Below are 14390 nucleotides of genomic sequence, written 5' to 3' on the forward strand. Positions count from 1 at the left end.
TTTAGAGTGGCCTTGTGGGATAAAACTTTCTGCCGTGCCAAATTTCCACACCTGCACTACGCAGTGTAGTAGCCGCTTGTCTTAAATGTGGCTAGTGAAGCAAAAGAACAGAATTTTAAATTTAATTTAAATTAATTTAAATTTAAAAGGTCCACCACACTGGACAGTGCAGCTCAATACAGATAAGCCTGTCCTTCGCTGGGAATATCTCGCTGAGTATGCAGTTTGATTTAGTGCATTCTTCTCTTACTCTACTGTAACAAAATACGTTATTTCAGATTTATACTAAATCATGAAAACATTTAGTTCAGAGAGAATCAGATTGCAGAGTCGGTAAGCATATTAAAATCAGTGAATTCAAATTGACTAGAGAAAGATAAACCTTCTCAGTGTAGGAAATTAAACTTTAATGTCGAGTAAGAACTGACTACAGGGTAAATACACTCTTTGGAAGCAAACACAATGTCTTCTGTATTCGTGTCTCACCTACATTGCTCAGCAAATGCTCAGGACACAAAACCGCACACGTGTTGGTTGGCTACCAGGACGCAGGCCCTTACGGCTAGCAGCTGAGCACTGCCACAGCTCAGATTCTAAACCGTCACCAGCACAAAACCAGCCTCAGGGATGGGTTCACATGTACAAGCTTGTAGTTCACAGTGTCTCCAGGTTTAAAGAAGAATTTCATTTTTACAAGTCACAAGCAGTGGTTCTCAAACTCTTGGACCTAAAGAACACTTTAAGCTGTTAAAAATTGGTGAAATGTTAAAAAGCTTTAGTTTCTAGGACTAATGCTTTGATACTTACTGTATTAGAAAGTAAACTGACAGGGTGCCTGGGTGGCTCAGTTGGTTAAGCGACTGCCTTCGGCTCAGGTCATGATCCTGGAGTCCCAGGATCGAGTCCCGCATCGGGCTCCCTGCTCAGCGGGGAGTCTGCTTCTCCCTCTGACCCTCCCCCCTCTCATGTGCACTCTCTCTCTCTCTCAAATAAATAAATAAAATCTTAAAAAAAAAATAGAAAGTAAACTGACAAACTTTTTAAAATGCAAGACTTCACAATCACCGTCTGCACCAACTGTCAGAGCGCAGTATCACCACATCTCACAGCCTTGGAAAAATCCATGTACCTTCACGAGAGGATGAGTGTGGACACAGCAAATCATGTCAGTGTTAGTCCAGAAAGAGTTTGACCTCACAGACATCCCTGGAGGGTCTCGGGGTCCCTCTGGGTCCCTGGAGCCTGTCTGGGTCTGCTGTCTAGGAGGGAGACTGGGCTCCATGGCATCCCACCTGGAGTGAGGGCTGGGCCCCGGGGAAGGCAGCGGCTCTGGTCCATGCACACATACGGACCCAGAGATGTGCTTTCTGAAGCTATATGTCAGCTCACCAGGAGACAAAACAACCATTTTAAACATACTAGGAAATTGCATGCTGCAGGTTTTTTTGAACATTCTTCCTTATCATTGTTAGTCCTGGTAGGAATAGAAACAACACAAATCTCAGTGTTCCTTTCTAGGGCTTCTGGTCGGGGAGAAAGGGTATAAAAAACAGCTAGAATTCCTTTAAGTTCTAATTTAGACTTATCAAGTAAAAGTAATAAAGTGCCTAATACAGAGTTTGACATTTTCTAGGCACTCAGGATATGCCTCTTCTTTAATTCACTCTCCAAATCAAATTTAAGTTTCCAAATAAAGTTATTTAAAAAAGGAGAAGTACACACTATAATAAAGAATTCCAGTAGGAGTTCATTACAACGGAAGGCCACGGGTTTGGAAATGAAATGGAAAAGTATAGCCAAGAGAGATTAAATTTGAGGCTATATGGCTGACTGGATTGATTGTTAATTAGGGTAATTATCTAAGAGATAATAGAATTACTTCTTGGTTGATACAATTTGGTCACTGAAGCATCCAAAGTACTTCTACTGCAAGCTGAGTGGTCTAAGGATTTTAGAAAGCAAAATCTCCAGAGGGCCACAAAACTTTCTTTTGAGTGTCTGAAATCTTTCATGCTGGCTCAGGAAAACACAAACCAGAAAATCCTGACACCTGTACACTGGTAATAGGCCACACTAAGCTCTTCAGAGTTCATACCACATTTTAAAGAAGGATTTGGGGACATACACCGAAAGGGAAAGTAACTCACAGTATATTAGTGAAATGTCTAAATTAAGAAAACTCAGGACTAGCCTATTTTAACAACAAGAAATAGCAGAGAATAAGGTGGCGAGACCATCAAAGGAGGCTGATAATGACCCCCAGGTCCTCACTAGCTCCCCTTCAGGGTGGCTGCCACAAGACACAGGGGAGGCGCGGTGTTGGTCCTAGAAAATGAGAGCCCCATCAAGGTTCACAAGCACACGCAAAGAGCCTCTGGATAGGTTTCTCCGATATGTAAATTAAGTAGTCATTACCTATTCAAAGTTGAGAGGAGTATGAATTTTTAGAAATGAAAATAGTCTATATGGAATACCATTTTCATAGTATTCCCTACATGGTAAGTGAACAGCAGGGCTAATTCCACCATCTTTAACCTACAAATGGAAACCTTAATCCTCTAAAGCAGAGCTGGAGACCATAACCCATGCAGCTGCGTGGTCTACACATGCAGGAATCACCACGCGTTCCCACCCTCACATACCCCCACGCTGACTCGGCCTCAAGGTCCTACTGCTATTACCTTTTTTTTTTAAAGATTTTATTTATTTATTTGACAGAGAGAGAGAGAGACAGCGAGAGAGGGAACACAAGCAGGAGGAGCAGGAGAAGGAGAAGCAGGCTTCCTGCCGAGCAGGGAGCCCGATGTGGGGCTCGATCCCAGGACCCTGGGATCATGACCTGAGCCGAAGGCAGACACTTAACTGACGGAGCCACCCAGATGCCCCACTGCTCTTACCTTCTAAACGGAGGTCAGATCTCACCGACCCTGACTCATCTAAATGAGCATCAATCTCAGGGTCTGACTCCTCTGCCTATAAATCACATGCCACAATGCTACCAAATTCCTCCCTAAACCCTAAATGTGCTCCTCTTGTGCCTTTGCCTAAAATCTTCAAGTGGTACCCTGACATCTTCAGGATAAGGTCTAAGTTTCTAAGCATAGTACACAACAGACCTTAAAATCTGGCCCATCCTACCTAATTTCTTGCTTTCCCCCAAACTATGCTTTTTCTCCTCCTTCCCTCCCTCCCTTCCTTCCTTTCAAAAATATTAACGACACACTATTTTAGATCCTTAGCATACGTGAATGAACAGAGAGATCCTTGTCTTTGTGAGCTTCGTGCTCTCGTGGTAGACAGGCAGATCGACAGAGAGGCGTACAGATGATGAAGGTAGCGAAATGACAGACAGGTAGATGGACAGATGGTGGGTAGGTAGGTAGGAAGATGGACGACTGACAGTGTTGGAGGTGATAACTGCAATGGACATACATGAATCAGGAGGGGAAGCGTAGGGATTGTGCGAGGTGACACTGTGTCGTACCATTTTAACTGGGTGGTCAGAGAAGGCTCACGAAAACAGTAACCCCTGAGCAGAGACCTGATGGAAAGGTAACAAGCAATGTATGTATCTGAGGGAAGAACATTCTAGGCAGCAGCAGCTGAGAGCATAAAGGCCCCATAGCAATTACATGCTTGAGAAACATCCAGAAAACCAGCATGGTTGGAATAATGGGAAGCCAGACCATGGACATGGTAGATGTGAATCTTACTCCGAGAGCAGCAGAAACTGCTGGAATACAAGGAGTGTCACCAGCTAACCCATGTTTGGGTCACTGGTCTGGCTCTTCCTTTGGACTGTGAGCTCCTTAGCCCAAAGCAGGCAGAGCTCCAAGCTCATCCCCGGGTCTGGGGTTCTAACTGGAAAGACAGACCCCAAGTGCAGCAGGTGTTCCCGTGTCTGCTGCCCCATGGGCATGCTACCTGATGCGAACAGAGATTCTGAAGTAGGCTCCAGGTGGGCTGGACTGAGACGTTGCGGTTTTCTTCTAAGAGGGCATTGCTTCAGGTTCTCGTACTCTCCTTCACCACCCTCCACCCACACTTCTCTCCCACATCTACTCCTCCACTCTCCAAGATGGGAGGCAGCCTGCAAGGATGAATGGAGATGCATCTGAGGCCAAGACAGCACCGTTTCCTACTTTGTTAACAGCTCTCAGACTTTTACTTGAAAGAAAAATGGTGAGGCAACCAGCACCTGGTCTGTCTCCTAAAGCAGCCAGGAGGATTTGGAGAATATGCCTTAGCAAAGGCCAGGAAAACATCAGGGTTTATCAGTCCCACCCCTCATCATTAGGAAAGACAGGTAATGGAGGAAACAGACTGTGCTAGGTCTTAATTTCCATCTAAATTTTTTAAAAATTTAACACAGAGGGCGCCTGGGTGGCTCAGTCGGTTAAGCGACTGCCTTCGGCTCAGGTCATGATCTCAGGGTCCTGGGATCGAGCCCCACATCGGGCTCCCTGCTCTACAGGGAGCCTGCTTCTCCCTCTCCCACTCCCCCTGTGTTCCCTCTCTCGCTGTGTCTCTGTCAAATAAATAAATAAAATCTTTAAAAAAAAAAAAATTTAACACAGAAAGAGCTTAGAACAAGACACAAGTTACAAACTTCTATGTGGGAAGAAGTCAGATAATAGAGCCAGACAAAGCTAGATTTGCATCCTGTTTTGATGAGGTACTCACTGTGTTACCGTTAACAACCACACACCTCCCTGAACTTTGTTTCTCATCTATAAAATGGAAAAAACATCACCTGACTGGTTTCTGTGAGAACTAAAGATACTGATGATCGTACATGTGTGTCTACGTGTGTGTGCCTGCATGCCTGCATGTGTCTACATGTTTGCACATCTACATATATCTGTGTGTTGGTGTCCACACGTGTGTCTACACGTGCATGTCTACCTGTGTCTGCATGTCCGTGTCTCTAGGTCCACATATGTATCTATATGTGTCTACACGTGTGTCTGTGTGTGTGCTCTGCATACCTATGTATATATCTACAGGCATGTGTCTGTGTCCACATGTGTATCCACATATGTGTCTACCATACAGGGGGCTGTGTGTGCATGGACATGTGTTTACATGTGTATCTACTGTACACGTGACTTTGTATCTGTCTGCATGTGTCACTACCTGTGTGTCTACTGTATGTGTGATTCTGTATGTCTGCATGTGTCTGTACTTGCATCTGCTGTATGCGTGACTACGTGTGTACATACATAAAACACTAACATGGTAGTATCCGGACAAGTGAGGTAACTGAAGCATTTCACAGTAAGTTGACAGCACCTGTGTGCATGCCTCTACCCGCCTAACTATTTGAAAGAGGGCTCTGAGACACCTGAATGAGGATGGGCTCCTGAGACATGCTGGGTGTTCCAATATCTCTGGAAAACAGAAGGTGGAGTTGAGAACAAGCTCCTGCTTCATTCCATCCCCACACTGTCCCCACATCAAGGCATCTGGGGGGCTGGCGGGGCCAAGGGGCAGCACTCAGCCTTCACTCTCATTCCCCAGATGATGACCCTGATGCTGTAAGGTCTGCCCTACCCCTCCCTCCCTCCTAGGAAGGAGCCCAGCCAGGAAGTCAGGCAGACGGCTCCTTACTGGAAAGGGTGGGGGTTTTGTCTTGTCACCCTGCTAATGGAAGGAGCCGTGAAACAGAACCAAGAGCATGGTCGATCCGCCCAGCCCTGGTGTCAACTGCCTGAGCTGCCTCATCCCACAGCCTCTGCTTCCTCTTCTGCAACACGAAGGAGCAGTAAGTGCTTCACCTGTTTGTTGTAAAAACCAAGTGGGATAGTACTTGTGAAAGTGCTCTGCAAAATATAAAGTGAAGTGTTAATCTTTTGTCATCATTAGCAATCCACATCCACCCTGAACTGAAGTCCTAGCAACAACACTTACTGATGATTTTCCTTAAAAACTGTAGTTAGGGAAGCAGGAAAAAGCAACTTTAATGTAGATGTTGGAAAAAAATCTCTCAAAATGTAATTAAAATATTAATCACCATACAAGTTTTCTGATGAGAGAAATTAATAGAATGAAATTAATGATAGAAATGTAAGCCAACCAAACCTGGGTGATGGCTATAATAGAACAAAGTTACCAAGACAGAATTCTTGTACACAGCACCATAAAACACAAGGGAAAGAAAAAACATGGGAAAGTTTAAGGATTTTCTTTTTTAAAAACTACTTGAAAAACAGAAATCCTGGGGTTAAAAGAGAAGGAAAAAAATTATACTAGCGACCAAGAAAATACAAAGTAAAACCAAACTGCTGAATAGTAACACCTAAAAAAAAACAAAATTTGGCTCATGAGAGATTACTGTTCAATTGTTATGAAATTCTAAACAGCAGACACTATCTTTAAAAATGTGAAAAGAGTTACTGTTTACTGAGTTTTAATGTGTACCCCTGAGGGTATATTTGTTTAGGAGCCAGGATGTCATTACCTGTGATCACACAACCAACCAAAGGACATTCAAACGTACCACACTCCTGCCTCACACCCACGCAGCTGCTGCAGACATGCACCTGCCCGTCCACTTCACCATCACCATCACAGACCGGGGGATCAGTGACCTCACGACCACTTGGTGCCTTACCTGACCGATAGCGCTCATCTCGTGACCCTGAGGACCTTCGGCGGTGATAGCGAGTGGAAGAAGCAGGAGTGACGGGAGCCCGGCGCTCGGGAGGCAATGCTTGATCCACCCCTGGGTTAAGGGAAACAGCAAAGTAAGGTAAGGCTTTACTTGGCAGCCAGAGTTCATTCATTTGGTAAAATCATTTGGTAGAATGAAGCCCTGACTCACCGCATGCCCACAGCCAAGCTAGAGCATGCAAGGGCGTGGACAGGGGCCAGGGGACATCATGGACACTGAACAGGAAAGGGAGAAGTGTCCCAGGCAGGGGAAGACTCATGCCCGACACTACCCTTCAGAGACCCCCGCACAGGCTCCCTTATATCCCACACATCTAGAACAGCCATAAGAAAAATGGAGCCCAAAGAATCAAGTTATGATCTTCTTTATATAACAAACATATAGAAAGGGCTATGTTCATTCTCGAGGAAATTTAAAATTACATTTACCATTAAGGTTACCTTTACAATAAATCTTATAGGATATCTTAACGCTACAATTCAGGTAACCAGGACTGTGCATGAATGTTCATCTTTTTTTTTTTTTTTTTTTAATTTTTTTATTGTTATGTTAATCCCCATACATTACATCATTAGTTTTAGATATAGTGTTCCATGATTCATTGTTTGTGCATAACACCCAGTGCTCCATGCAGAACGTGCCCTCCTCAATACCCATCACCAGGCTAACCCATCCTCCCAACCCCCTCCCCTCTAGAACCCTCAGTTTGTTTTTCAGAGTCCATCGTCTCTCATGGTTCTTCTCCCCCTCCGATTTCCCCCCCTTCATTCTTCCCCTGTTCATCTTTATTCATTCAAAATTTCTAACTCTGAATCTTACTCCCCTTGATGCGAAATAACTGAAAAATTTCTATTTCCATATGGCCATGACGAATTACCTGAAAGGATAAAACGGTCAGATAAAACTAATTTGACGGGTATTTGTCAAAAGCTGACCTAGATCTGGCGATCACGATACCGATTACACTTGGGAACTCGGGCAGCAGGAAGCACCATCTCCATAAAACTAAGTAAGTACAGCAGGAAAGGTTTCATCATTACGGTGCAGAAGTAAAGAAATTCGGAGCACTGGGCATCAAACATTAACTGCTGAGTCTTCGGAAAAGGACCAGCAATACTTGGTAGAGAAAGTAAACCAGTGATGGCTATTTTAACAGAAACTGTTTAGGCTTTCTGTGATGGCCCCATGAGGGTTATTTATATCAGGGGTGTAATTTTTCTCTTGTGCTGGTGATTTCTGCACCTCAATTCTTTTTTTTTCTTTTTAAGTAGGCTCCATGCTCAACGTGAGGCTCAAACTCACGACCCTGAGATCAACAGTTGCACACTCCACTGACTGAGCCAGCCAGGCATCCCGCTGCACCTCAGCTCCTGCTGGCATGTTTGTGGTTAATGACACGATAGGTTAACTAACTGCAGATTAACTGCATTCGGTTAACTGCATTAGAATTGTGCAGGAGACAGCCACGCCACGGTCACGCGGCGAGCTCCTGCAAGCGCTTCATCCAGTAGGCACATCAACATACATTGTTAAACTTCTTGATGACACAGCAGCTCACTGCTGCCAAACCCTGTCCAGTTATAGTCTGCAAATGATCTTTAAAAAAAACTACTCTATCTCATCAAACAGATGCACAGAATTTATGAAATCAAGGAGTACTATTAAGTCATAATGACAAGTGGTGGTCATTTGGTGTTTACATTCGTGTTTGTAAACATGAGCTTATGATCCCTCTTAATTGCCCGTTTTAGACAACACATGACTTCTTTACAGAAGTGTGGCCCTCACTGTACCACGGTTAGATCATGAGTCAGTAGTGTGCCGTGAACACCCTTCTATCTTAGACTTTTTTATTATTCCTGGGTTAATATTTGCATCTTTTGGTTCCATCATCTTGGTTTTCAATGGACCTCTTGCTAATTCCTTCAAAATATCCCAACAGAACTGAAACCCTTTCCAACACTTTCTCCCCCATGGGCAATCACCAACAACTTGGGGACAGTCTTTTAGTTCGGTATTCTTTTTCCCTGAAGACCCTCCTCGTGGATCCCCTCCTGCTCTAATCCAGGCTGGCTGGTCCAGACCTGCTTTACAACCACCACAGAGCATCCCTTCCTCCTGGAACTTGCTTTTGCCTAGACATCTAAGCAAAATTACAGATAAATTTGAAATTTGGAAAATGTGTAAAAATCGATTTATTTGAAAGTTATGTGCATTCATGGCTTCTCATGCCAATTATTGGTGAGAAGTCAAATGTCATTCTGATGGTATACTGTTCATGAAAAATCTGTTTATTGTTTTCTTTTCTCCTCTGTCAACTTGCACAATTTTTTCTTTACTCCCACCGAAGAAGCTGCGAGTCTGTCTTCCTCCTGTGGTGGGGTTATCACCAGACCTACTGCCAGCAAGCAGATGTTTTACCTGAGCTATTGCATTTACCCGAAGAAGAGACCTCCGCTCTCCTGTCTTGTGAATCATTCGGGGCTGGAGCTGTTCTCATTCTCCAGGGCACATGCTCGGATTCAGTGCCTTGCACCCCAAATCCCGAGGTTCTCAGGTCTATTTCTCCAGAGAACAAACATCTCTGGGGGAGTGGGGAAGACGTGGGTCACCTGCTTCCTAGATGCCAAGCCTCATCCTCTCCCTCTGGTGCCCATGAAAGCAGCACCATCTGCTACACGTTGCATCCCCATCATTGACCCCGATACCACAAAAACTTGCCACTGTTTCTCCCATCCGTCTGTCCTGTGGATTGACACTTCATCCACTTACAGACACATCTTGGTGCGGTTCTGGGAAGAAGAGGAGCTAAATGTGCACATTCAAGCTGCCAAGGTCTAACAGATTTATACACACAGTTAAGTCCAGCTTTCCCTCTCAGTCCTGCTACAGACCTCGGGAATTCAAGTACACTTCCCGGAATTCCATTAACCTTAACCCCGCCTGGGTCCCCTGTGGCCGTGCACCTCTGGGAAACGCAGGCGCGGCACAGACCAGGACCTGCACGCCTGTCCTCAGCTAATTTTGCACACAAACACTGGACATTTACCTTCATAGGCTGAAGTACACAGCTTACAACACAAGTTTTAAGAGAAATGAGTTAACTAACAAAAGGAGAATACCTTCAACAGCTCACTGGCAACAGGGCATTTTAAAAAGCTAAAATATTGGTGTGCACATTTCTGTCATTAATTTTTATCTGCCCTCACTGTGAATGAAATCTGAAGTAGCTTAAAGTATGTTCTGACAAGGAAAAGCCCTCTGTCAAATATGCAGCAACTCCAGATTAGAATTTCCACCTGTCCGCACAGGGGGACCCTGAGGTAATGAGTGAGGGGTCCTTCCCGCTGGGTGTCAGGTGGCATGCGCACACGCATCTTTACTAGAACACACAGAACTCAGGATGCAGGGCACCGAGGGCCCAGGCTCCTGCCACGACTGAAAACCAGCTCTCGGGACCACTGGAACGTGGGCAACAGAATGTGGGGACCAGGTCTGAGCGAGGACACTGGAAGGCCAGGGGTCTCGAGGGAAGTGGGGGAGCCCTCCAAAACCACATGAAGCCAGCGCGCAAAGATTAATCCTTCTCAGGCAAACGTGTGGCGGGGATGGAGAGTGGCTCTCCGTCCCACGTTTATGAAGCACCACGTGGCAGACAGAGACTCAGCTTCAGGTCCCATGTAAATGGAGGGACAGGGCACCAGGGACACGTTGGGCTCTAGAGCCCAGCTACCCTGAGCCTCAGTTTCCCGTCTGTACACAGCTCTGCCATTCTAAGTAGCATCTGAATGTTCACGGGTAGCTGCCCCTTCCCTTGAGACGGGCGCCCCCTCCCGGTGCTCCCAGGTGCGCTGGGGGCTCGGTCCTCGGGGCAGAAGTCACAGGCTGCTGGGCTCTGCATGCTGGGCAGTAACACTGTCACAAGGGCAAGCCTACCTGGTCCCTGGAAGAGAAGTGGCCTCGTGATCTCGCTGCCAAACGACTCATCCCCCAGTGACCTTCCCAGGACAAGACTACTGCCCAGGAACGAAATCGGGGCAGCTAACAGCTGCGAAGTTGGCGGACAACGAGTGCTCCTTGGATTCTCACCCAGGAACCAGGATGTCTGTCTGCTCATCCCCTCCCTGGGCAACGCTGCCCTGGCCCACGGGAGGACCTTGGGGAGGGCTACTGAACCAACACGGCTGGTCTTCACGGCGTGAGCAGGGCCTTGCGAGGCTTTCACCAGGCATCAGTTCAAACATGGCCTTCAGTGAGATTTCTCTTTCCCTCGAGAACCGCAAAGGGGTTCGAGAGGAAGGAACCTGAGGAGCCCAAGAGGAAAGAGGAAGGTGGCCAGGCAGGGAGACAGTAACCAAGCCCAGGACCCTGGCCCTCTGCCAGCGATGTCCTCAGACAGCCACACGCGAGTCCGTCCCAATTGCTTCCAACACATGAGGAAGAAAGGACTCCGCAAAGGAAATCCCTAACAACACAGTGCTGTCCCCTGAGCAACCCACCAATTCCAGTGCCAGACACTGGAAACCACGACAGTCCTCACATTCACTCAGGAATGTGGCCACAGGGGCTCTGCGGCTCTGACATGCTGTCTGCTTCGGGCCAGGACACCTGCCGTGTAGACCACCTGGCTCATCTGGGTGTCAAATGTTCTAGAAAACATCAAGACTTCTAAATTCAGATAGCAAGGGAAATACATGAGAACGCCGTGGTTTTCCACATAGTTTCAAAAGAAATCATGAAGGATTTGTGGAAGATGACTTCAGTAAAAATGCATATGGGATTCAAAACTAGAAGACCTTGATCCAAATTCTGGTCTTATTCTTAGTCCGCGTGGAACTGGGCAAATGTCTCAGCTGCTACCTCAGCTTCCGTGTACGTTGGGAGTAGACATGGACACGGTCATGTGTGAGTGACGTCCCCTCAGGCCCTTGCTGGAACCCAAGCCTCTCTGGTCCTGTCCCCTCGCGTTCAGTGCCCGTGGATCCCAGGGCCCAGCAGGAACTCACAGCCGCCCTGGGGCTCCTACACACGTGGATCCAGCTTCAGGAACCTGGTGAAATTGCGGAGGGCTTTTCCACGTTTCAAGTCTACACAAAAACGATTTCTGAATTGTCCCCTTCTCTTCTAGTACCTAATTAACTCTCACATAGCGGCACTTACTTCTAAAATAAGTGCAATCAAGCCTTTGCAGAAGATACGCAGTACCGTTGTTACGTAAGATGAGAAACTTACTACGTTTGCTTTGTATGGACTCAGACGAGAACACAGCACAGAAAGAAATTCCATCACCTCCACAGCTGCCCCAACTGTCAGCCTGATTCTTGTTTCTGCCTCTCATAACCGAAGTTCTTACTGAAAATCAGTATGAATTTGCTAACCATATTCCTGTCAATATACTGTAGTTTGATTAGAGACTCATTTTGTGGAAAAGTGCAGAAGATCTGGAACTTTAGAGAGCTTGACGTGCATCCAATGGGTGCTCTTTGCTCACCGAGTAACAACAGAAGCTCAGAAGGGAATGAGTGCACGAGGTCAGGAGCGGGGCTGCAAATGTCTGCGTTTTTCAGATGCCCACACAAGCCAGTTCCAAAGCAGACATCTTTCTCGCTGCCCAGGTGGACACTCAGACCCCACTCCCGGCTCTGCTCAGGCTGCAGAAGCTTGCACGGGAGGAGGCTTCTTGGCTCCCGTGACCCCTGGTATGGGGAAGCAGGAACTCGGCGGGTAGGACACCACTAAGAATAATGGGAAATCCATCTGACCAAACCCACAGCTGCGTGTGATAGAACAAGAGCTCGGCCAAGGAGAGAAGCAAACTGTGCACTGAGATCACGACTGTGGGTAGCTCACCTAGGACACGGGTAGTTCACCTCTCGCTGAGGAAGGCTCAGCTCCTACAGCAAGTCCATCTGGAAAAGATTCACACCAAGTCACAGACTGGCAACCTGATTTAAAGACCCGTTTTCTCTTCCGGGGTTTAAGCTTGCACCTGACACCCCGTCCGTCATGAACAGACAGCATGGCATGACCCCTCAGTGGGGGTGGTCCCCAAGGAGCCTGTCCCTCAAGCCCTGGTGGGGATGGGCTAACGTGGCGTCCGGGCCCAGGACTGCACTCTGGGAGACCCTAACTCCTGCTGCGGAATGAAGACACGGAGCCGGTGTGCAGCGGGCACCGGAGGAGCAGAGACCCGGCCAGGGGCAGCTCAGGAGGCCACAGCACCCACACACTTTCTTCTCTGAGTCTCGAACGGCACCTGACTGCAGTCTGCATCCTTAAACACAAGACAAGAACATGCCTCATCATCCGGGAGACCAGAAAGGGCACAATTCACAAGCTCTGAACTCTGCCCCTTGAAGGAGACTCCTTCACAAACCTGGGGACCCAGCAGGAGCCTCGGCGGCTGGGCTTCAGATGCTGCCGCCTCCGTATGGGCCTGTCCCAGGAAAAACGACGTCAGTGTGTCTGCAGTTAGAGCAACGAACACCGGGGATGCTGAGCTGAAATCCAGGATTAATGATCATAAAATACAATTCAGTTGACTAGAATGTGCAGAGGCCCCAAATCGTGTTCTCCTTTAACCTCTCAGGTATGGAAACAGTGAGGAGCACGATGTGTCACCATCTACAAGTATCCAGATCGGAAATCAAAACAAAGCTGTGCTCACGGCGGAGATGCCTCCAGCACCAAGAGGTCCGTCTGCCTGGATGCTCGGGGCATCACGCAGAGCTGAGCACCACGCAGACACGCTGGCTCGGCCCTCGGCGGGGCCGGCTCTGAGTGCTCCCTGCTCCACCAGCACCTGCTGGACACACTGGCCTGGTGCCCACGTGGGCGCTGTGGCCAGGAGGACGCAGGGCAGGGCCCTACCTGACACCAGCAGGGATTTGACAGGGCGTCCACAGCCCAGCAGCCGGTCTGTAACGTGCAGACGGTTACTGGTTCATCCTTCCGCAAATATCTGAAAGCGCCTACCTCCTCGGGGAGAAGTGGGATGTTGTGAGGAGCGGGACCAGAGGGCCTGTCCTAACCCCAGGGATCCTTGCAGAAGTGACATGGGAGCTGGGCTTCGAACAATGCGCTGGTGCAGAGAGAGGGCAAGCAGGTGCAGGAGGCCACCCTTGGAAACGGAGCACGGGACCGTCCAGCAGCAGGAAGGCCCATGGAGCTGAAGAGGGGCCAGGGCTTCTGTGTGCAAAACCTTCTGACGCAGACTTGGCTACGCTCCGCGCAGGGCCCTCGGCGTCCTTCAGTAGGAGCAAACGCAGTCAATTCACCCTCACCAAGAGGTCCCTCCACCGAGGAGGCTGTTCATGCGCATCCCATGGCCAATTCCCGGGGAGCAGGAAGAGAGAAGACAGACTTGCCCTCTGGTCTCATGAGTGGAATCCACCAAGATTTCTGTAACTATACAGTCATGGGAAATCCTTGAACAGAACGCCACCTGGCCGTTGATGGAAAAGCAAGATGGGCACACACGGGACCGGCCCTACAGAAACCACCCTCCACGGAGAAACACGCACAGAGTCACGGGGAAAGTCTATCTCCTGACATACTTGCTGTGAGAAACAGGGACTCTGTTTGGTCCTGGGAACTCTATTTCAGTAACAGTGGAATTTGACGGCATGACCTTGTCCCAGAAGCAGCAGGGACTTGGTTGTCGAAGCCAGCTCTGGTGCTCAGATGTGCCCACAGAGACTGGCAGCGAGTGGGTTTG

General features: G+C 47.9%; 1 protein-coding gene across 5 annotated transcripts in view; it reads right to left on the reverse strand.

Moving 5' to 3' along the window:
- The window catches only part of DIP2C (disco interacting protein 2 homolog C), a 396828-nt gene that overhangs the window by 177078 nt on the left and 205360 nt on the right, over nucleotides 1-14390 (reverse strand). For all 5 annotated transcript variants that reach the window (XM_036097398.2, XM_036097402.2, XM_036097401.2 and 2 more), the window contains one exon: nucleotides 6614-6724. In XM_036097398.2, the coding sequence (XP_035953291.1) occupies nucleotides 6614-6724 (111 nt within the window). The remainder of the gene's footprint in view (nucleotides 1-6613; nucleotides 6725-14390) is intronic.

Source organism: Halichoerus grypus, chromosome 6, assembly GCF_964656455.1.
Source record: "Halichoerus grypus chromosome 6, mHalGry1.hap1.1, whole genome shotgun sequence".
Taxonomy (NCBI): Eukaryota; Metazoa; Chordata; class Mammalia; order Carnivora; family Phocidae; genus Halichoerus; species Halichoerus grypus.